The sequence below is a fragment of the Perognathus longimembris genome, chromosome 8 (genome assembly GCF_023159225.1).
Source record: "Perognathus longimembris pacificus isolate PPM17 chromosome 8, ASM2315922v1, whole genome shotgun sequence".
Classification (NCBI taxonomy): domain Eukaryota; kingdom Metazoa; phylum Chordata; class Mammalia; order Rodentia; family Heteromyidae; genus Perognathus; species Perognathus longimembris.
Window position 1 is genome coordinate 59,696,109 of NC_063168.1, and position 25,167 is coordinate 59,721,275.

Sequence of the window (25,167 nt, forward strand, 5' to 3'; positions counted from 1 at the left end):
GAAATTTCCTAACCGAAGTATTCAGTTACACATTTTGGCACATATATAGGCAAAATCCAACTTTAAGAGACCAAAATGGTTATACTGTTTTTTATTGAAGACTCGTTACAAAGTGTATAAAAATAACAAAACTCTAGTAATATATACTTCTACGGAACCAGTTTATAGTCTTCCCTTGCTATATAATGGTTCACTTATTGCGACTTCACTTTACCGCGGTTTAAAAAGACATATAGTAAATAGTGATCCTTTGCCTATCAAAGGAGTTATGTTCCAGAGACCCACATTACAGGTGAAAATCCATGAAGTAGCAGTAAATGAACCATGATATAGCACGGGACAACTATCTCACGCTACTTCATGGATTTTCACCTATCTAGGGGGTGTCTGGAACATAACTCCCACAATAGGTGAGGGATCACTGTATTGCCAAGTGTCTATTTTACAAGGTATGGTGTCAATTAATTCTTGTAATTGCTTTTTAACTATTAAAAAATTATAAGCATTGAGATCTACAAGGCAAATGGGCAACGTATTCTCAACTTGGCCAGGATAGTTATATTTAGGTTTATGTTTTTGCTCAGGTACAGGTTTGATTCCGGCATAGGTTCATAAGAAACAGATGACGAGTAGCAACAGCAATTTCAGCCTGTCTTCCTTTCTCTAAACATTTTTTTGTGTGTGTGTATGCCTGTCCTGGGGGCTTGAACTCAGGGCTCAGGCAATGTCACTGAGTTCTTCAGCTCAAGGCTAGCCTTCTACCACTTGTGCACAGTGCCACTTCTGGCTTTTTGTGAGTATATTGGAGATGAGTCTAATGGGATTTTCCTGCCTAGGCTGGCTTTGAGCTTCGATCCTCAGATCTAAGCCTCTTGAGTAGCTAGGATTACAGGCATGAGCTACCAGCGCCTCCAGCTGTGAACATTTTTTTTTTGGCCAGTCCTGGGGCTTGGACTCAGGGCCTGAGCACTGTCCCTGGCTTCTTTTTGCTCAAGGCTAGCACTCTGCCACTTGAGCCACAGTGCCACTTCTGGCCATTTTTTCTGTATATGTGGTACTGGGGAATTGAACCCAGGGCCTCATGTATACGAGACAAGCACTCCTGCCACTAGGCCATACCCCCAGCCCCAGCTGTGAACATTTTAACACGATGATATAAAAAGGGAAAAATTGTTTTGGTTATAAAGTTACAGTTACTATGGAGACGAGGGAATACACCTCAATTTTAAAATTAAGGTATTTTTCAGTTCCTTTGCCCTTAAATTCTTAAATATCTCAATTAAAAAACCTTTTGTTTGGCCAGGCACCAGTGGCTCTTGCCTGTAATCCTAGCCACTCAGGAGGATGAGATCTGAGGATCGAGGTTAGAGCCAGCCTAGGCAGCAAAGTCTGTGACTCTTATCTCCAATTAACCACCAGAAAACCAGAAGCTCAGAGGCAGTTCCCAGGCCCAGAGTTCAAGCCCCATGACTGACCAGCAAAAAAAAAAAAAGTTTTTGCTGTTATCAAAGTTTGAACTCAGGGAAGACATACTTAATTGGCTTGCTTACTTAGCTGGTATTCTACATGTTAGCTATGCCTTCAACCCTGTTTTTGTGTGCGCCAAGTGTTGGGGCTTAAACTTAAGTCTTCAGCTCTTTCTCAGCTTTTTCGATCATGGATGGATGGCACTCTACCACTTGAGTCATATCTCCAGTAAAAATAATTTTCTTTTTTTTTTTCTCAATTTAGAGGAGTTTGAGATAAGAAACAATTAATGAATTAGACAGTACTCAAAAACAGTAAAAGTTTAGAGAGCTCCACCTAGTAAGAGAGATTACAGGTTTAAGTCACTGGTGGCTGGCTATGTTTTTGTTATTCTAATATAACAAAACATGACTGTTAGGGTAAGCAATAACATTCTTGCTGATAATTCCTTCTTCTCCTTCCCTTCCCCCCTATCTCTGTAGCTCTCCCCTCCCTTTTCTTTTCCTTCAATATTGGGGATTGAAGCTAGAGCATCATTTTTGTTGCTGGCATTTTTTTGCTAAAAAAAACCAACAGTAACTTTAGGAACTTTTAAATACTTTGCAATGAAAGGATAAAGTACCTGATGCCTCAATACTATGTACAAATTAGTCCTTTGCTTATGTTCTATGCAAAATTAAAACGAAGTGTCAAAAAGTTTCAATCTTCAAGTATAAAGAATCAATCCACCATAGCTGACCTTACACTTAAGAACAAAGGCAGCCCGGAATGGAGGCCTGTTCCTGTAACTCTAGCACCAAAGAGACTGAGGCAGAAGGATCCTGAGTTAAAAAGAAAAAAGAAAAAAAAAAAGAGAGAAATTGACCATTACTTTGTTTTTGAATTTATGTGATCCATTATATTGTAACATTGTATCTATAGTGTTCAACAGTTGGGTTAAACTCTTCAGGAAATCATTAAACTGAAAAAAATCATAAGGAAAAACAATGTATATCAGTGACACTGGTATTACAGGGAGTTTTCCTCTAAAGAAATGTAGTTTTATTGTTATATAACTGGGGTTTGAACTCAGAGTCTTACATTTGCTAGGCAGGTATTTTTACCATTTAAGCCATGCCCCTAGTCTTTTTTTGCTTTAGCTACTTTTAAGAGGGTTTATTTATGCCCATGTATGTCAACCTGGATTGAAATTCTATTTTTTTCATATTCTTGACTTGATCTACATTAATGTGAACTAACTATCAAGAATAAAGCTTGTATTTTCCTTGCTCAAGGATTATTTGCTAGACTTACTTTAGTATTATTACTAAAAATGACCTTTGCAAGATGTGGTAGTTTATGCCTACAATCCAAGCTACCTGGAGGTGGAGACTGGGAGGGCTGCGGTCTGAGACCAGACCAAGCTAAAGGTTGGGAGATCCCATCTCAACAAAATAAGCCATGTGTGGCGGTGTATACTTGCCATCCCAGCAAGAAAAGAGGCCACGTAGAATCTCTGAGGCTGGCCCCAGGGAAAGAGGGCTTTTTGACTAGCAAGCATAAGGCTGAGTTCAAGACCTCAGTAATGCAAATAACAACAACAAAACCCCAAACAACAAACCTAAAGTCAAATTTGGTAAAAGTTTGTGACCTAATACATATGTAGCTCATGAACACTTTCAGAAAAGAACCAATTCAGTCTATGTCAAAATGTGTTTAAATTTCTCATTGCGAAGAAAAAAAAAAAGAACAAAACAGTCAGACAGGCTTCATATCAATTAGACAACTTTTACTAAATGAGAAAACTACATTTAAAATGTGCTTTAAAACAAATGGAATTAGAAAAAAAGACATATGCATTTGAAAGAACTTTTGCACTGTGAAAATCAAACATTTCTTGCAGTAATACAATGCGCCAACCATAAAATGTAACAGAAACAGAATTCTCAACATTTTCAAAGACAATATTAAGGTCAAGAATTTCATATCTATGGTAGCAAATTTAGAAGGGCATTATAAATATTATGTCCATCCATATGAAGCTTACAAATTTGACAATGCTCAATAAAAGATTTTAGAATCACATCCAATAGAGTCACATCCAAAGAATCACAAATCTGTGTCCTGTAAAGTCTCCTTCTAAAATCTTTGTTGATTTTCCTAGTCCTTGCCATTTGTTAATGCTAACCCTTAAGAAAAAAAACAACACCAACAAAACAGAACAGGAAAAAAATGCTGCAATAACTCTTGATCATGTACAGAAATTATTGCTACTATAGTTCACTACAAAGCATATCTATACAATACCTTTGATTATGAAAAACCCAATAAAAATCTTTAGTGACACAGCCTTACAATCGTACACAACATTCACATGGCAATATTAAGACAGTGAAGCACCCAATACCCATAGCTGACAAAATGTCCCACTGACCAGCATTCATTTAAATACATCCTTTTTGTATAGAGGATAGGAAAAGGAAATAATGTCATCTTTCCAAGGCTTGTCAAAAAAGGATTCTCATGTTCTGTGGATCTAAAAATCAAACAAACAACAACAACAACCCCCCCCCCAAAAAAAATCAAAACCAATACAAGTGAGGGTGTTATCAGAAAGTTAGGCATGCCAAAAGGTGTTTCGTGCGAATTAAAATCTAAAGCCAATGTACCACATAATCACATTACCAACTAGATGGGTAATACTATATGAGCCTTATCTTAAAGTTAAATGAAATGCTACTGCACAATAGAGTGTCAATAAGTTAAAAATTAGAGTGCACAAATTCAAATCAGTGGCAATTTGTAAAAAGCAAAATATTCACTATTAGCTGTAAAGTTTGCCTGGTAAAACTGCTTGATTAAAATCATTGGATTGGACAGTTTGCATTTTTTAAAAACTATCAATCCCAAAAATTTTATTCTTACTGTAACAAGGCATACGTTTTCCTAGTAATACCAAACAGGTACATAAGTAAAGAAGCAAAGGAAAATAAAAGTTGGTGAATGTCTTTAAAGCTCTTCCCATATTTCACTTTTTAAAATGTTTAGGGAAAAATTAAAATAGGTGCCATTATTCCAGCAAATACAAACAAAACAAAATAAGCCCAAAATAAACAACCAAGCAACACTAAAACCACATTACACAGATGGATCATCATGCTTTCATCTGATTTCACTATCACATCTAGTTTAACTGGGATGCTTTTTAACTTTAAAAATTGTGATACATGAAGATGTAACTTTAATGGATAATTTTGAAAATTCGGATTTAACTTTTTTGAATATTATAACAGTATACTTATTACAATACAGTGTAGCACATCTTTCTATTAGAAAAAATTTTAAGATCCTTTACCCGTCTCCTTAAGTTAAAGGTGTGACATCATAAAGGGTGTCAAATGGCTGGATGGTTTTACAGTGCACACTTATATATTATGAAGTATGTCCTTAACAAATCTGATGGTTTCCTTACAGAATTCCTTTCTTCACCTTTTCTTCGGTGGATTAGCTGTTCGAGGTGGAGTGACAGGGCGTCCAGAGTTCAGTCCACCATACTGGTACTTAGCTTTCTTTTCAGATGGTTTCAATATCTTAAAATGCATAATTAACAATGTTATTCTTTCAATAAATGACATAAACTGTAAAAGTTCAGTGATAGTGTAGAAAAAAACCAAGTTCCACAGACATCTTATACTTAAAAAAGAATGTGTAAGGCTTGTGTGGATAGTTCATTGCTTAGCATGTACAAGGTCCACAGGTTTAATTTCTAGTGTGTGAGTGTGTACATACACAAAGTGCAAATACTTAAACACTTGCTAGAACATTGCATTAATATTTTAATAACAAAAGTTCAACTACACAAAGACAACCTTTAAATTAAGTTATACTTTTCTCAGAATAGTGTATATGGTGAAGAAAACAATACCGGTTTGAAAGTCAAAAGTCGTTAAGTTTTAATAATAATTCTGACATAGTAAGTTGGCAGTGTAATTCAAATCTTCAAGCCACAAGTTATTTAAGACCTTTTTTATGTATAAATGAGTATTAAAGTTTTACTTAACAAACTTTTATGCCATGAAGTTTTGCCCACTATAAATGTATCTTTAAGTATACATATTTATAGTTTATATAACTATTGCCAAAATCTAATTTTAAAATATTTCTGTCAACCACTAAAATAACCCTTTTTCCTATTAGCAGTCACTCCATATACCTATGTCCTTATAACCATGAGAAATCACCAATGTACTTTATGATTCTACAGACTTTGTTCTCCACTTTTTATATGTTCTCCACTTAAGTTCCTCTGTGCTGTAGCATGCACTTTCATTATTTTGTATTGCTAAATTCTATTTTCAAATGTATGGATATGCCACATTTTATTTTCCCATTATTTAGGGGTTTTGGGTCATTTCCTTTAAAAAAGTTATTACAGATAATGTTGTACAAGATTATGCATGGACATACATTTTCGTTTCTCTTATGTATATATACCAAGGAAGAAAATTTCTGGGTATTATGTTTAACCTTTTGATGAACTGCCAAACTGTTTTCCATAGCAGCTGCACCAATTTACATTCCTACTACTTATGTATAAAGTTCTGAATTGCTTATGATCCTTGCAACCACTTGTTACATTTATAGAAAAGATTTATAAAGTATTTTAACACTAATCAGAGCATCACAGTACCTCAGTAATAGGAATATATTATCCCAACTTTACTATGACAATTATCAAAGGATATGGTCTGTTAATGTCCTTTAAATATAAACGAGACACCCAGCTATTTACTACTGAATTATAGTTAATGGATTTTGTGTGCATGTGTGTGTACATGTACCAGTACTGAAGCTTAAACTCAGGGGCTTGCCATGAGCCAGAGTATTTTGATCTTGGGCCTTTGAGTAATAATGCAATTTAAGCCAATGTCTATCCCAGTTCTTACTCTTGCAAAAGAAAACAGAATCCAAATTACTCACTGCATTCACAATGCACTGCATTCTTTTAAAAAAAAATTTTGCCAGTCCCAGGGCTTGAACTCAGGGCCTGAGCTTCTTTTGCTCAAGGCTAGCACTGTACCGCTTCAGCCATAGCACCACTTTCAACCTTTTCAGTTTTTTATGGTACTGAGGAATCAAACCCAGCATCCTAGGCAAGCATTCTACCACTAAGCAACATTCCCAGCCATGCACTGCATTCTTCAGTATTCAACAATTAAATCAGGAATGATTAAGTTTGCTTAAATCCTCCTGTTTTATATGTATCAAAAAAGACTGTAAACTTTATAACTGAAACTTGAAATCTTTAATGAGTGATTATCACTTTGGAATTTTCAACAATATGCTCAAGGAAAGATCACAAATTCTGATAATAGTTTTAATTAATTTCTAAGTGCTAGAAATTTACATTTATGTAATACCTGAAATGAACACATCAGAGTTTCATCCACACTCATCATTCCACCAGCATTGTCAAACTCGCCACAGTAATTTGGGGCTGAAAATAGGGTTACCAATTGTCGTTTAGCAAAAAATTCATATCCATCTTCTACCACCTATCAAAGAAATGTCAAAAGACAGAAACACTTACTAACAGAGAATTCTTAACTATTTACGTTAATAAAAATAAGTATAGCAAACACCTAAAATACTCTCCTTACTGTGCTGGTCCTGGGATTGAACTCAGAGCCTATACACTGTACCTAAGATTTTTTGCTCAAGGTTAGTACTCTTCTGCTAAACCACTTCTCTAGCCCAGCTTTTTGCTAGCCTAGTTATTTTACAGATAAGAGTCTTCAGAGATTTTTCAGCTTTGAACCACAAATTTCCTGGTTTTCAACCTTCTGAATAACTATGATTACAGGTATGAGCTACATGTGAGTTTTTATATGTATTTATTTTCCTTAACCGATTTAAAGCAATTTTTAGAATCTGATGTCAATTCCTAGATGATTTAAGTAATTTGTTTCTCAGCTCTACAAATACGAGGTGGGAAACACTATATAAATATGTACAACAGTGTTTTAACATATACATGTTTAATTACTTTTTATAATCTACTTTAGGTATCCTTTGATAAAAAAAAAATGTGGCTACCACATCAATCTTTAGCACAACTCTTTGGTATTCTGAGATTTTTTTTTTTTTTTGGGGGGGGGGCAGTCCTAGGCCGTGAACTCAGGGCCTGAGCACTGTCCCTGGCTTCTTTTTTGCTCAAGGCTAGCACTCTGCCACTTGAGCCACTTCTGGCCATTTTCTGTATATGTGGTGCTGAAGAATCGAACCCAGGGCCTCATGTATACGAGGCAAGCACTCTTGCCACTAGGCCATACTCCCAGCCCCTCTTTGGTATTCTGAACATTTCTCTCTCTCTTTCTTTCTTTGATATTCTGAACATTTCTCTCTCTCTGTTTCTTGGAGACAGAGTCTCACAGACTTTCCTGTCCTGGTTGGCTTTGAACCTTGATCCTCAGATCTCAGCTTCCTGAGTAGCCAGGATTATAGGTGTGAGCCACCAGCGACTGGCTGCTTCTTTATTTTTTTGCTAGTCCTGGGGTTTGAACTCAGGGGTCTGGGCTCTTTCCTTGAGCCTCTCTGCGCTTAAGGCTAGAGCTCTACCACTTGAGCCACAGCCCCACTTCTGGCTTTTTCCGTTTATGTGGTACTGAGGAATCAAACCCAGGGTTTTATGAATGCTAGGTGAGCACTCTACCTCTAAGCCATATTCCCAGCCCCATGAGTACATTTCTTTTTGGACAGTGTCACCACTCCTGCTCTCTCCCAGTTTTTCCCTTCCATCCCCACCCACAAGTTGTATAGTTCATTTTCAACATAGTGTATAGAGTACCTCTGTTGCATTTGTTAACCCTTTGTCCCTCCATTTTTGTGCCCCTTTTACCCTTCCAAAGGGTAAGGATACCCACACACACATACTTCCTTTGGAAATGCTTCAAATAGTGAGAAAAGTTTAACAAACCAGACTGTGAATTGTAAGCTCTACCTCTCCTACTGCTTTCTTTGTAAGTCATGATAGTTTTCTTCGATCTCTAGTTTGCTTAAAAATAAAATGGATAAGGTAAACTTAACAAGTAATACAATTTTTAAGAATCTTCTGCAGGGCACTGGTGGCTCATGCCTGTAACCCTAGCTACTCAGGAGGCTGAGGTCTGAAGATTGCAGTTCAAAGCCAGCCCACGCAGAAAAGTCCAGACTCTTATCTCCCAATTAACCACCAGAAAACTAGAAAACAACCAACTTTCTTATATTTCATACCTGATGAGCTCGACAAATCAAGTCCAAATCATGACGATTCAGAAATTTACTGACTACATCAGCTCCAAAAGTAAAAGAAACACCACGATCATTTTCTCCCCAGCCTTGTACATCTTTGTCTGGGTCAGACCACAGCAAATCACAGAGTAAACCTTTAGAAAATAGAAAAACAGCAATAGAAAACAAAACTTTAGTAAAGCATATCTACACCACATTTCTTAGCCTGCTCTTACAATAAGAAACGACAATAATCTGCCCCCTAGTACTCTAGGCTTTCTATCTTATTCTTTCTTTTTTGGCCAGTCTTGGGCCTTAGACTCAGGGCCTGAGCACCGTCCCTGGCTTCTTCCTGCTCAAGGCCAGCACTCTGCCACCTGAGCCACAGCGCCCCTTCTGGCCGTTTTCCATATATGTGGTGCTGGGGAATCGAACCCAGGACTTCATGTATACGAGGCAAGCATTCTTGCCACTAGGCCATATTCCCAGCCCTATCTTACTCTTTTGTTAAAACAATCATATGAATATATTCTTGCCTAGCCTCTAATGTTGGGATTTCCAGCAATTTCTGTGTATAAGAAATACACATATGGTATACTCTGAGCCAAATGAAATATGGAAGTCTCCTGTGTACAGGCTCTCCACATGAATAAACGATTTAGCATCATTACCTGAATAGCTAGCTGATCTTTTCTTTAGAGAGCTGGACTTTTTCTGAGTACCAGTACATTTAATTTTACCTTATTTATCTCCAAATTGCTAAATACAACTTTTTAGTAAGTCTTTACATTTGGTAGAGCTAGCATTTCCACTCAAAGATTGTCCCCATTACTTAGAGTTCTTTGTTCTTCCATATACTTCAATTAAAAACTGACTTCTCTGGAACCACATTAGTCTTAGCCTATAGGTCAATTTGAGGAAAGAAATCCTTTTTTTTTTTTTTTTTTCCAGTTATGGGGCTTGAACTTAGGGTACCAGGCTCAAGGCTAGAGGATTTTAAAAACAGGGTAGAGGAATACAATCTTATCAGTAATTCTAGTAGTGTTTTGAGCCTAGGAAAAGATGTCAGGGCTAAAACACTGATTTGAGAATCTTCATGTTAATAGTAGTAGAAATTTTAGGAGGGATTCAGACTGTCCTGAGAAAAAGGTTCATTTTCTACCCAGGAACTCAAAGGAATCTAAATAATTAATGGACTGAGGAAATGACTCAAAGTGATAGAGCATCTGCCCTAGAGCAAATGTGAGTCCCTAAGTTCAACCCTCTGTACTTTTAAAGATTTACTATTTTGAAAGGGGAAAGAACTATCAAGTAGGAAATAGCAAGGTTTCAAGTACTATGAATGAATGTAGTAAGGAAAAGACTAAAAAATGTGCTACTTTTACAGACTATCAGACCTCAAAGAAAGAAACTTTTTTTTTTTGATGGTAGTAGGGCTTGAACTCAGGGCCTGGGTGTTGTCCTTGAGCTCTTTTTGCTCAATGTACTCTACCACTGTAAGCCACAGCACAACTTCCAGTTTTCTGGTGACTTAACTGGAGGTTAAGAGTCTCACAGATGTGCTTGTCCAGGCTGTCCTTGAACCATGATCCTCAGATCTCACTCTCCTAAGTAGCTAGGATTATAGGCGTGAGACAGTGGTGCACAGCTGAAAGCAACTTTTTAATGGCTGAGTGTGTAAATTAAGGTGTAAAAGTAAAAGATTAAAACTTTGGATAGATATTGAGATGATAGCACTAAGTTTTTAAAGAAATACAGTGGCTAAGGAAGGACTTTGTCATAGAATGAGGTTTTGGGTTTTTTTTGTCAGTCCTGGGGCTTGAACTCTGGGCCTGGGCACTGTCCCTGAGCTCTTCAGCTCAAGGCTAGTGCTTTAACACTTGAGCGACAGCACCACTCTCGATTTTCTGGTGGTTAATTGGAGATAGTCTCACAGACTTTCCTGCCCAGGCTGGCTTTGAACTGTGATCCTCGATCTGAGGATCTCAGCCTCCTGAGTAGAAATGAATTTGAACACTTTTCAAAAAATCTATAGCCAGGTACTGGTGGCTCATACCTGTAATCCTAGCTATGGTTTCAAGACATGGTTTTGAGCACTGTCCCTGGCTTCTTTTTGCTCAAGGCTAGCACTCTTACCACTTGAGCTACAGTGCCGCTTCTGGCCTTTTCTATACACGCTGTGCTGAGGAATTGAACCCAGCACTTCATGTATACGAAGCAAGCACTCTACCACTAGACCATCCATATTCCCAGCCCTACTAATAGTTTTATTTTTTTTTGCCAGTCCTGGGCCTTGGACTCAGGGCCTGAGCACTGTCCCTGGCTTCTTTTTGCTCAAGGCTAGCACTCTGCCACTTGAGCCACAGCACCACTTCTGGCCATTTTCTATATATGTGGTGCTGGGGAATCGAACCCAGGACTTCATGTATATGAGGCAAGCACTCTTGCCACTAGGCCAGATTCCCAGCCCCCTACTAATAGTTTTTATATATGTATGTTAAAGTTATTTTATGACATGAGGCTGGCTTACTGACAGTGGAGGATTATTTAGTGATTTATAATGACTAATGTGTGGTTACAACTAGCATTGTGATATTAAGCTTTGGGTACACTAAGTGAAAACAACCAATGATACTTGGAAACAAGCAACTAAATGCATGTTTCAACAGTCCAATTTAGAACTTTCAGCATGTCTTACTAATGTACCGACCCAAGAACTTACCCAAGAATTTACTTAACACTTACAGGTCTTTGAACGTTAAGAATGGCAAATTAATGTTGTGATTATCCAGCTTCATATCTCATCAATAATCAATCCCCCTTTGCCAATAAACAATTCTTTTGTCTCTAAGTTAAAGAGCTTTTCAGTCATATACTTCATACTCCTAATATACATTAAGTTTACTGAGAACTAATGGTAGACCTGATTTCAGAAATAACAATGAACTGGCAAACAACAACAACAACAAAAACAACAGAAAATTAATAAGGTAATTAAAAGAAATTGTTGGCAGAAGCAGAAGGGTAATCTTATTTATATTCATATTTTTATATTCATATTTTTAATATCAGAGTGTGCTATCATAGATAGGTTTTGTTCCCATACTGCCCAGCACAAACTCTTAAAACCCTTGCAATTTCCTGAAACATATGAGAGAAAGAGAAACATAGAGAAAGTGTGTGGTGTTCGTGAATGTGTGTGTGTGTGTGGGGGGGGAGAGTAGATGTGGGGGTAGGTAGTACTGAGGCTTGAACTCAGGGCCTGGGTGATGTCCTTGATCATTTTGCTCAAGGCCTAGTGCTCGCTCTACCACTTGAGCCACTTGAACTCCACTTCTGGCTTTTTGGTGGTTAGTTGGTAGTAAGTAATAGTCTCATAGACTTTCTGGCCTAGGCTGGCTTTGAACTGAGATCCTCAAATCAGCCTCCGACTAGCTAGGATTGTAAGAGTAAGCCATAGGCACCCAATATAACTTAACAGGCTTTTAAAGGACATACCAATACCAAGAACAATGAAGGAATTTGGAAAGATAAAAGGTAAATAAGGAGAATTCATAGCAAGATCTTTTCTGTGATAAATCTGATAGAACTATATTACGAAATTCTGCACACACTTTAGGGGATGACTAGTGAAAAGTAAAATATTTTATGCTATAGCAAGTAAAGTCATATTTAGTTAGCTTATACACAAAGAGGTGTTTTATTAGGCCAATCCCACTTTCACTGAACACAATTAGGTTCAAATACGTCAACATTTTACACAAAGTAATTGTACTTCTCTATCTATTACCTGTATCAGGGACATCAGTAGGTCTCATAATTCTCCGAATCTGTTCCATGGATTGAAGGTCTGGTGATAGTCCTATAAATGAAGATAAGATCAGTCTTGATACCTAACAGAGCTTATGTACTAGTTACTGTTTTTCTCCTGTAGATATTCATAAAGCATTAAGCTAAACATTAATAATAATTAATTATATATTCTTAGCTATACTAATGTACAAGAACTACAATTCCTTAAGTGTACAATATCAAAGGAAAATTCATTTCAATTAATGTAGTGAATTGTTTTGTCAGAATATAACATTTACTAACAAAAATCAGTTAATAACCATTGCATCTATTTTTTTAGCACTTTTCCACTTTAATTCTTCTCTTACATAATTTCTATTATATTTCTTCCCTGTACAAAAACCTGTCATAGTTACTAAACTATTCAATGAACTTCTAGGCCCAGTATTCTATAATTTTATTTCATCATTCACCAATGTAAACTTGACATTCTCGTAGGGCCAGTCCTCGCATATTCTCTGAACTCATACATACTTTCTCAAGTCCTTTTCACTGTTACAAGATCATATTTACCTCTAAATTCATACTCACTGTTACAAGATCATGTTTACCTCTAAATCCATTGCCTTCATAAACATCTGCCCAACAATTTTCTCCCAATCCTGACTTGTCATAATTACTATCTCACTAAGTAAATCCCTTTTATCATTTAATGTTTCAGAAATACAATTTACCAATATGGTTTGAAACTGTTCGCTATAACCAGATCATATATATTTTTATACCCCTGCAAGATGAACACTAATTTTCCAAATGAATTTTCGCCTATTCAAGTGTTTTTCACAAGTCATATGATAAAAATAATTTACCAGTCTACCAAGAGAGTTACATTTAGGACTAAAGCTGACCTATTGCACAAAGTCTAGAACTCATATTAAACTCAATACATTTAGATTCTTGCCAAAGGTACTTAATCTAGGCAGAAGGATAATAATGCTCTCATTTTTACTGATTCTACAGAAATCTTTTTACTAAATTTGATGTATTGCTATAGTTAAAAAAAAAAACACCCAACTGATACAAATGGATTTTTTGTTTTTGTTTTTTTTGCCAGTCCTGGGGCTTGGACTCAGGGCCTGAGCACTGTCCCTGGCTTCTTTTTGCTCAAGGCTAACACTCTGCTACTTGAGCCACAGTGCCACTTCTGGCCATTTTCTGTATATGTGGCGCTGGGGAATTGAACCTAGGGCTTCATGTATACGAGGTAAGCACTCTTTGCCACTAGGCCATATCCCCAGCCTCAGAAAGTATTTTTAAATATCTAGTTGTCTTCTTTATGAGAAAGAAATTCTTAAAAGAAAGCTACTATATTTTCTTTATAAAAATCATAAATAGAAGTCTTAGGCATGCCTAAAACAGTTTTAATAAATTGCGTTTTGACTCAAGTACTATTTGTTTCCCCAGATCATCTGTCTTTTTTTTGGTGGTACTGAGGTGTTTTTTTCCATATTAATCTTATTCTTATTTATTTTTATTAAAGTGTGATACAGAGGGGTTACAAATTCATATGAAAGGCAGTGAGTACATTTTTTATTCTACTTGTTACCTCCTCCTTCATTTTCCCTCCTTCGCCATCCCCCTTCCTCTTTCCCCCCAAGAGTTGTGCAGTTGGTTTATACCAAATCGTTTCTAAGTGTTGCTTTTTGAATGGTTTGTCTTTTTGTTCTTTGTCTCTCAGTACTGAGGTTTGAACTCAGGGCCTCGGGCTTACTAGGTCAATATTCTATCAATGGAGCCATGTTCCAGCCTCTCCAGAGCATCTTGTTATAGATCATTTCTGAATACAAAACTAGTAAAAACTCTGCAGACATATGTATTACTCTACCTCCATGACAACAGAAGATTTTCTCATCCACAATGGCAGCTATAGGCAGACAGTTAAAACAATCAGTGAAGGTCTTCCATAATTTAATATTAAATCTTCGTTTGCCTATAAAAAGAACAAGCATATAGAATTAACAAAAAGTCTAAAACTGTTCTTATTAGTTATCTCAAAGCCGTAGGATATGAGTAGTTTTCATTTTCTTCTCTGTGCTTAACTAGCAACTTTGCCCCGTAAGTGAATAAAAAGTTATTATAATAAATTTCATTGATTTAGGATGTAACTCAGTGGTAGAACACTTGCACAACATACAGGAAACAACAGAGGAAAAAAGAAGTTTTATACACTATTAAAAAGTAGGCCTTTTTACTTAAATATGCCTAAAAAAGAAATATTCAGAATCTTCTGGAAAGACTTCAGAGATACTAGGCATTTTATAAATCAAACACATCCATTTTGTCTTTTAAGATCACTGTAATACATTCATTTAGAAATAATCTAGTAGACTATTAGGTTTTTTTTTCCTTTTAACATGTACTCTAGTTAAATACCTAGCCAAATAAGTAAGTAGAAGTAAAAAAGGGGTTCCTTAGAAGACTGTCAATTTTAACTCTAGTGCACTGAGTAACAGAGTATAAACTTAAGACCAAGAAAGGAAATTTTTACAGGTGCTTGGCTAATATTCACTTTTGAGTGAATTACAACTTGGCACTATAGTTAGAGACATAAGCTATAATTTTCCCATAGCCTAGCATAAAGAGCTACAACAAAGAAAATCTCAAGCATACGTTCTTCTTTACATTTACTACCTAGCCAGAGGAAGGATGAAAGACAAAAGTACTAATTTCTTATGCTTGTATACTATAGCCTGCTCTTAATAAGTAAGTATAACTCAAAACACTGTTTACAAGCAACTTTCCCATGATTTCATTTGATGTCATTAATATCAAGAATAACCATACCTCTATCTCTTAATAATGTACCATATACTTCTATTACTGATATAACTAACTCTAGGAATATAGCTATAGTTTGATGTACTTCATACTTCAACTGTTTTTGATTTAAACAAGGAAAAGCACACAGACCACTACAGAATCAAAAAATGCAATATAAAATAAAATACAGACTCTTCCCTAAGTATCTAAGTTCTATAAGAAGAGAGATCATTTTGTCTTGAATATTGCTACATTCCTAATGTCAGTGGATAATTTAGCATTAAACAAGGATAAATTCAGCTGGGTGGTAGTGGCTCACACCTGTAATCCTAGCTATTGGGGAGGCTGAGCTTTGAGGATCAAAGTTTGAAGCCAGATTGGATAGGAAGTGAGTGAGGCTCTTATCTCCAGCTAACCACTAGAGCTGTGGCTTAGGTGGTAGAGCAAAAAAAGCTCAGGGATAGCACCTAGGCCATGCGTTCAAGCCCCAGTACTGGCTGGCAAACACACACAAACACAAACACACACACACACACACACACACACACACAGAATTTCAAAGGCAATGCCTTTAGTGACTTCTCTTTCATCGTGACATCTTACTAGGTAAACTTATCCAAAGAGGGCCTCTTCAGCCAACTAAATTGTAGTCAATCTGAAGCAATGTGACCAAGGATTCCAAGAAACTGACACGTTCCTAGTTTGTTTCTTCTTCTTGGGCTTCTGCCCAAGAATTGAAGGAACTCCTCTGAAATGGATATTAGGAAATGCTCCCATTAATTACTTTTCAAACTTTTTGATTTCACTTACATTCATCATAGAATCCATAAATGCGATTGATACTAGCACACTCATGGTTTCCTCTTAAGAGAAAGAAGTTCTCCGGATATTTGATTTTATAAGCCAATAGCAAACAGATGGTTTCCAAAGACTGCTTTCCTCTGTCCACATAATCTCCTAAGAAAAGATAGTTGGCTTCTGGTGGAAAACCTCCATATTCAAATAGTCTCAGTAAATCTGTATATTGTCCATGAATATCTCCTAAAAACAGAACAAATCAGTTTAGAAAAATTGAATGTTTTAAAGCTGCTTCTATGAAATACTTTCCAATGTTCACACCTTACACAATCCCTTCCCCCCAATATAGGCTATACTCAGTGACTTGTTTCTAACAAATAAGATACAAAGCCACTTCTAAGATTACATTATGAAAGATCTTGACTTTGATCTTCTTTGCAATTTCACACCTTCTTTCACAACTGCTGATAAAGGCAGCTTTTTATGGAGTGGTCTGGGCAGCAAAGAACTGAAGGAGGCCTCTGGCAGTTATTTAATTTGGAACTGCAGCTCTCACTCTAGCAGACTTCCTTTCACAGCTGAACCTTCAGATGACTGAGGTCCCAGATCACACCTTGATTGGAGACTTATGTGAGAACCAGAGCCAAAGTTTGTGTCTGAATTCTCTAACAGAAACTAATGGAAATTAACGTTGCAGTCTTGTTACCAAAAACCAAGAATTAAGAAAATAAAGAGTACAAATAACTTCCATTACCTTCAAGTTATTTCTATATGAAATTACATTCCAAAGAATACTTTTTATTTTGGTCTAGTAACATGTCTTATAATACTGTTTCAAGATGCTGGACAACAGAAACATACCATTTAAATGTTAGGATAATCTATAAATACATTTGCTTCTTATAAAAGTAACTGATTTTTTTCAGTAAATTCCAAACTTATTTCTTAAAGGTGATGCTCTAAGGTAATTAATTCATTTAACAAACATTTACTTAGCTAACATCTCCTTATTAGCTAGGCACTATATAAAGGAACACCAAATACATGATTTCATGAGCCACTAAAAGAAAAGTAAAAGGTATTTAAGAAACACACGACATGCCTGCAAACTGTATGTATGATATGACTATAGGTCACTAAGAAACACGTAAGACAAAAAAATTTGCACATAGCAAATTACCTTTGAGCAAAAGCTGAGGTAAGTGCATTAAAATATTTTATTATGAACACTAATGACCATTGGAAGGAATATCACTAAACTGGGCATGGGTGGCTAATCCCCTGTAATCCTAGCTACTCAGGAGACTGAGATCTAAGAATGTGATTCCAAGCCAGCCCAGGAAGGAAAATCCTATTTCCAATTAACAATGAAACAAGCTGGACAAGGTGATGTGGCTTAAGTGGTAGAGCCTTAGCCTTGAATAAAAAAGAACAACAAAAACCCAGGGATAGCACCTAGGACCTGAGGTTCAAGTCTCAGGACTGGCACCAAAAAATAAAAATCCCACCCAAACTCAATATACATTATTTATATCACTTCCTCTTTTATGTAAACTACAAAAAAAAATGCTACTTCCTAGGGAACAGTTTTTCTGGTTTTAACAATGAGACTTAAGTTTTTGCTTTGGGCCAAAAGCCACTGTAAGACTTAAAACTAACTTAAATTTAACTTTGCTAAATGGAAACTCCTTTGACAACTACTTAAAAGATAACAGAAAAAACAAAAAACCCAAATAAAGTTAAATAAAGACAGCAAAGTTATATGACCATAGATACTGCCATATTGATCTGCAAAATTGACCTGCAGAATTTTGAATGAACTAGACTGTTCACTTCTCTATATCCTTGAAATAATTAATCAGTATTTGATAATTCTTAATAGTCATATTAGAAGTATGGGCTTGTCTGAAATTGCATTTCCTTGATTACTAGTATGGCCAAGGACCTTACCTTTACTGATCATTTTAATTTCTCCTAAGATTGGTCTTTCTATTTTTTGTTCTTATTGTACTGTTATTTCCTTATTCTAAGAACTCTATATATTATGAATAGCAATCTTTTAGCCTGCAGTATTAAACGTTTTCTTCTTCTTATAACTTGTCATTAGGTTTCAATTTTTATGTAACTTTCCCCAACTGTACCCATTTACATACCACAAATTTTCAGTGGTGCTTCCAATTCCAACAGAATAGGTTGGCTGAGAAAGATCTCACGAGATTTAATACATAAGCCCCGAACTTCTGCTTCAGTCATTTGCACAATTTTTCCTGGACGACATCCTCGTACTGATAAAACAAGGCACAGAGTGTTAGTTTTCTAAAATTTATCCAAAAAATAATCCTTAAAAGAGAATTACTCGTATATTTTGCAGATCAGAAAAGCCACTCATGTAGCCACGGGTCCTACTGAGCTGTGTGGGTAACAGCAGGATTCTTCTATGATCTTGGCTTCATCACCAATATTGCTGTTTCCATGCACTATTCCTCAAGTCTGTTCCCAATTAAATGCAGTCTTCTTGGCTCTCTAGCAGCCAATGTCTGGCCTAGCACTTTTAAGGGTCTGGACTACTCATCCATCAAAGTAAGTCTAGTATGTAGTAGGAAGCCAGAGTATAACCACTAAGAACCCATGGCTATGAAGAAAGGGAGATGGAAAAAAGTAATTGTCAGAAAGTGATTTTATTTGACATATTTCCTTGGAATATTATCGGCAAGAATTTTAGCAATGATCATTTCAATTTGCTGTTTAAAAAAAAAAGCAAGATATGCCAGGTTATGTATCTACTACTTCTCATTTATAATTAAGTGAAAAATACCATTTCTTACTAAAAATTGCTGACTATTTTGTCAGGCTTACACAAGTTAGGCCCCCTACTGTGTAAAAGCTGTATATTTGGAAGAAGAGCTGTGACTTATGTGGTAGAATGCTAGACTTGAGCTTAAGAGCTCAGGGACAGCACCAGGCCCAGAGTTCAAGACCCATGACCAAGTGTCCCCCACCCAAAGCTGTATATTTCATTAATATCTTTTTTTTTTTTTTTTTTTTTTTTGGCCAGTCCTGGGCCTTGGACTCAGGGCCTCAGCACTGTCCCTGGCTTCTTCCCGCTCAAGGCTAGCACTCTGCCACTTGAGCCACAGCGCCGCTTCTGGCCGTTTTCTGTATATGTGGTGCTGGGGAATCGAACCTAGGGCCTCGTGTATCCGAGGCAGGCACTCTTGCCACTAGGCTATATCCCCAGCCCTCATTAATATCTTAACATAGAAGTATAACAAGAAAGAGATAAGACAGACAACATACAAATGTATTTTAGAAAACATGCCAATTAAGCTGAGTACCAGTGGCTCATGTCAGTAATCTTAGCCACTTTGGAAGCTGAGATCCAAGGATTGAAGTTAAAAGCCAGTGCAGGCAAGAAAGTCTATGAGATACATATCTCCAGTTAACAACCAAAAACCTGGAAGTGGAGCTGTGGCTCAAGTGGTAGAATGCTAGCATTGAACAATAAAGCTCAGGGATAGTGAATATGCCCAGAGTTCAAGCTACAGGACAGACAGACACAGACAGACAAGACAGAAAGACAGGGGTGGGGATATGGCCTACTGGCAAGAGAGCGTGCCTCGTATACATGAAGCCCTGGGTTCAATTCTCCAGCACCACATATACAGAAAATGGCCAGAAGTGGCGCTGTGGCTCAAGTGGCAGAGTGCTACCCTTGAGCAAAAGAAAGCCAGGGACAGTGCTCAGGCCCTGAGTTCAAGGCCTAGGACTGGCCAAAACAACAACAACAACAACAACAAGACAGAAAGACAAACACCATGCCAATTAAGACTATTTCTGAAATTCAGAGATCAGAGACCTGCTTTTATCATAAGAACTTACAGCTCTGACATTAGCTCAGATTCTCAAATATTAATTATCTATTTGTGATGTATTTAGTGTTTTGTTTTTTTAATAACCAAAAAGGACATCCAGCTTTGTGCTTAACTTTTTTTTCCTTGCCAGTCCTAGGGCTTGAACTCAGGGCCTATGCACTGTCCTTGGCTTCTTTTTACTCAAGGCTAGCACTCTACCACTTGAGCCATAGCACATTTGGCCTTTTCTGTTTATGTGGTGCTGAGGAATCAAACCCAGGGTTTCATGCATGCTAGGCAGGCAATCTACCACTAAGCCATGTTCCCAGCACCTTAATTTATTATTTGTAGACTTATGGGATAGCACAAGTGATAAAGTGCATGCCTAGCAAGTTCAGGCCTTTGGTTAAAAAAAAAATGTCTGAAATACTGGTTGGATTGATTGGTTGATTGATTGATTGATTGCCGGTACTGGGGCTTGAACTCAGGGCCTGGGTTCTGAGCCTCTCTGTGCTCAAGGGTAGCACTCTACCACTTGAACCAAATTAATATGCCAAATGTTTGGTAAAATAAGGTAGATGCTTCAGAGCAAGCCCAGCTCTTTTTGAAAGCCTCAAGTCATGATCTCCATGTACTCAATTTCTAAGAGCACTTCAAATTTCTCAGACATCTGTTAAAAAAAAAAAAAAGGCAAGAAACCAGTTGCCTTGTTTGTCACAATGATTACAAAGGACTCCAGTATTGGTATGATTCTAAAAAGTGCCTCAATGGATTATAAAGATACTATAAATCTGTGTACTTCACTAGGTGCAAAGTTTCATGTATTAGAAAGGGAAGCATCTCCACTGTATGATAATGCAAAGAGATTAATTTGAACAAGATCAAGAACCAGGTTTCTAAAAGGCTGGAGGAAGTAAAAACTGACAGAAAATGACGTAGACGCAGTCTTCTATTTCCACTTTGTTGCATAAACTCTGGGGCTCAAATTTTTCCTGGATAAGCTACAGAATGTGTGTCTCAAATAGTAGAGTACCTGCTTAGCATGAGGACCTGGGTTCAAAACCCCCAGTATCACAGAAAAGTAATCCATTCCAGGAAAGAGTTCCAGTCTATAGCAATTTCAAGCCAGACAAGACCCCATTATAGCAAATATATACTACTAAAATATTTAGTTATTATATTCAAATGTACACTAACTGTATGTGCATAATTCAGTAAAATTTCCACTATCATATACCTGAGTAACCACCATCAGATAAAGACAGTTCTTAAACTCTGAAGGTTCTCGTCACAGCCAATAATATTAATCCCTAACATCAGTATTATTTCCTTTACAACAGAGAAATGACTTGTTTTTGAATTTTAGACAAATAAATATACAGTATATACTCTTTAGCTCCTTGTATTTTCATGAGATCCACTATAGAATTTTAACTTTAATTATGTTTGGCATGGGCTGGGGATATAGCCTAGTGGCAAGAGTGCTTGCCTCGTATACATAAGGCCCTGGGTTCAATTCCCCAGCACCACATATACAGAAAATGGCCAGAAGTGGTGCCGTGGCTCAAGTGGCAGAGTGCTAGCCTTGAGCAAAAAGAAGCCAGGGACAGTGCTCAGGCCCTGAGTCCAAGCCCCAGGACTGGCCAAAAAAAAAAAAAAAAAATTATGTTTGGCAGTAATCTTCAGTATTCTACTGAATGGATAAGCCACAATGTATTTCTACTTTGCAGACACTATGAACATTCATGCACATTTCTCTTGTGTATGTCTACAACACAGGAGCAAAACTACTAAGTCACAAAGAAGGCTTAGTTTAAGTTGGCAGATACTATCTGTTTCCCAAAGTGGTTATACCATTTTTACATCTCACCAAGTGTTACTCTGTATCTTTGCCAACACTAGGTGTTATCAGTGTCTGTCTATGGACAGTGTCGGCCTCACAATGCTGAGTGCTAGGATCACAGGCATGCTTGACCTACCTTTGCTAACTCTGGGTACTGTCAGTATTTTAAAATAATTTTGAATAGAAATTCTTTAATGAATCTAAATTATAAAACAATCATAATAATCACTGTGTTCGTGAAATGTTTGCCTTCTCTACAGAAATTTTTCTCCAATTTAATATTTACTTTCCTGTGTCCTTACAATTAAAAACAGGATCTTTGTAAACAGTAGTTTCTGTGAGCTTGTTTTGCATTAATTACTATAATTACTGACAGGTTTAGATATATATCATTATAGCATTTTGCCACTTAATTTTATCCCTTTTTCTGTTTCGTTTTCAAATTTCTTTGGAGTAATCAATTTATCCTATTTACTCTTCTACTAGTACTCTAGATATTACAAATGAACTTCTACAGATGTCATGTATCATTTCCACATATTTTTAACCCATCACAGTAATGATTGTAAACAATCCAAAGACTTATATTTACCCATTTACTTACTGTTGTTCTGTTTCACTCTGTAGTTATTTGTAGAATCATTTTCTTTCAATAGGAAGATTTCCTTTTAGTATTTTCTATTGTCATTTTTAGTAATATTTTTCTAGCTTTGTCTTTATTTTGCCTTCATTAAAAATATATATATTCACTAAGAATTCTAGGATAGCATTTTTTTTCTTTCAATGCTTTAAAGAGCTCATTATTCTCTTCTTTTTCTTTTTCTTTGTTCTTGGTGGGAGGACGTGATACTAGGGTTTGGACTTACAGCTTGTTAGGCAGGAAGGTGCTGCACCATTTGAGCCACAACTTTTCCAATTTTATTTGTATTTATCCTGTTAGGATCCTGTCAGAGTTTTGTCTCTATGTTTCCAGCTTTTTCCCTGTTATGGAAACAGTTTCTCAAAATTTCTGAGACTTGTTTTATGCATTTAGATCTTTCCACTGTGTCTCATATCTCTCATACTCTTTTCTACACTTTCCCATCTATTCTTCTATCTCAGCAGAGGATAATTTCTGCCAAACTACTTATTCTAACATTACTATTCTCTTCTGCTGTTTTTAATTTGCTGGAGGACACATTAAAAAAAGTTAAGACAGGTCTTGTGTATCTGGGCTGGCCTCAACTTGCAATTTTCCTGCCCCTGCCTCTAGGATTATATATTATGCCAACACACTCAGCAGGATAATAAAATTACAATAACCAATTTTTAAAACTTTAAACACATATATGTATATACATATGTGCATATAATATATATGTATTAATTGCAGAGTTCTGAAGTCTCTAACAAAATTCACTTTCCGCTTTGTAAGTATAGTAATCAGTTCTTAGGTAGTAACTAATATCTGAATGATCTATGGATTGCTCTTTTCTCAGTGTTTGAGCAATCCAATCCTATAATTTACTGTATGCTGGGTTATGAATCAAATATTCTAAAAGCACTAAAGATGGTTGTTTTTGCAGTAAAAATAGCAGGGGCTCATCCATATTTTCTAGAGGGATGGGCCACTTCAGTGGCCAACGATCTTAAAGAGAGCAGCCTCAATCAAGCTTCAATGCAAATTCTGTATATAATAAGAACCTTCTAATTGGTAGGGCTCAAATTTCAACATTTGCCTCTCTGGCACTAGAGGGAATGCTGAGGTATCAGTTCAGATCTTTGGCTTCCTAGTTAATATTTTCTGCTGCATTTCTCAGTATCTTCTCTTGTACATGTATACATCTAAAGTTAGCCAAGGACTTCAAAGGGAACTGACTATCAATTTCCAGGTCAGATTCCATATGATTCCTTGCTCTACTGGAGTTAAGTTTCAACTACTTAAGCAACTGAAGACTTTCATCTTTATTCTCTACCCCAGTTAGACTGCCAGCTTATGTCACAAATTAAGAAATGCTTCTAGTGAAAGTCTGGTTGACTGGTAAGCTCACACTTCAAAAGATAAAACCCCTTGTGCAAGGCCCAAACCACTTGAATGCAGAAAAATGTACTTAAGACACAGGTCATGCAAATACTTGGGCCAGATATGACCCTTTGGCCTTGCTTTGCTAAACCCTGTTAAGAGTTTTTCCACCTTTCTGATATAACCATGTTTTAGAAGTCAACAAACCTTGATTTTTTTCTGCCAAAGTTATGAGTGATAAAGTGAAATAATTGGGTTAAGACCCATTGTACCTAATCTTTGGGAAAGTATTTCTCAAAACTTTAATGTAACCATTTGAATTTTTTAATATATTGCCAATAATAATACTGGCTATGCTTCTAGGTTCTTATTTAAGCAACCATTCCATTGCTGGAAGTCAGCAAAGTCTCAAAAAGATTCAATTGCTACCCACATGAAGTGACTTTTATCAGTCCAGTTAGTTATGCTTAAATGGAAAAGCCAATGAAATATGTTGTGAGAAAATACTATTAGTTATGGTACAAGGACAGTGATTAAAGACTAGAGGACACTGCGATCAATATCAACAATGAAAACACAACATAGCCAAGCACAAGTGGCTCATGCTTATAATCCTAGATATATGGCAGGCTGACATTAGGGGAAATGAGGTTTGAGTCCAGCACTGGCAGACTCAAAACCTTCTCATGCAATAGCTGAGCATGGTTGTACACCCATCATCCCAGCAGAGACTGATTTTGGGAGGAACATAGTCCCAGGTGGGCCTGGACAGGGAAGTCCAAAGAAACCCCACCTCAATGAAAGAAGCTGGAGATAGTGGTATGTATCTGTCATCCAAGCTATGGTTGAAAGGAAGCCCAAAACAGGCAGATCATCGTCTAGGTACCCACTGGGCAGGAAGCAAAACTCCATCTCAAAAATAACTAGTGCAGCTGGGTGCTGGTGACTCATAACTACTCAGGAAACTGAGATCTGAAAATTGCGGTTTAAAGACATTTGCATTCACACCCCAGTATTGGGACAAAAACAAAACAGTGCAGAAAAAGGCTAAGTAGTAGAATACCTGCCTAGCAAGTGCAAGACTCCAATACTGGGGGGTGGGGGATTAAAGTTAACAAATGTCACAAATACTTCTAAGTTGCTTGAGGAGCTAATGTTGAATTTGAGTGTCTGAAAAGTTGGCTTCTATAAACAGTCTAAATGAAAGGAATACTTTTAAAAAACCCTGAAAAAAACAATTTAGTACAATAAGTAGAATTTGCTAAGATAGGTTAAAACTGATGATAGTAAAAACAAAACGCATATGAGACAGGAAAAAAACACATGAACAAAGCTTGCAAAAACAT

The 25,167-nt window shown here is 36.7% G+C and overlaps 1 protein-coding gene and 1 long non-coding RNA gene across 3 annotated transcripts in view; one reads left to right on the plus strand and one right to left on the minus strand.

Moving 5' to 3' along the window:
- Positions 1 to 3,214: 3,214 nt before the first annotated feature.
- The window catches only part of Ppp1cb (protein phosphatase 1 catalytic subunit beta), a 30,558-nt gene continuing 8,605 nt past the window's right edge, over positions 3,215 to 25,167 (minus strand). For both annotated transcript variants that reach the window (XM_048353203.1, XM_048353202.1), the window contains exons 3-9: positions 18,279 to 18,410; positions 16,138 to 16,368; positions 14,393 to 14,497; positions 12,506 to 12,577; positions 8,719 to 8,870; positions 6,867 to 7,001; positions 3,215 to 5,036 (exon numbers count right to left, since the gene is read on the minus strand). In XM_048353203.1, the coding sequence (XP_048209160.1) occupies positions 4,932 to 5,036; positions 6,867 to 7,001; positions 8,719 to 8,870; positions 12,506 to 12,577; positions 14,393 to 14,497; positions 16,138 to 16,368; positions 18,279 to 18,410 (932 nt within the window). In that variant the 3' untranslated portion in view covers positions 3,215 to 4,931. The remainder of the gene's footprint in view (positions 5,037 to 6,866; positions 7,002 to 8,718; positions 8,871 to 12,505; positions 12,578 to 14,392; positions 14,498 to 16,137; positions 16,369 to 18,278; positions 18,411 to 25,167) is intronic.
- Positions 12,587 to 14,468, plus strand: LOC125356605. Its single transcript, XR_007211936.1, has 3 exons — positions 12,587 to 13,560; positions 13,812 to 14,001; positions 14,253 to 14,468. It is a non-coding gene; the product is annotated as an uncharacterized LOC125356605 (long non-coding RNA).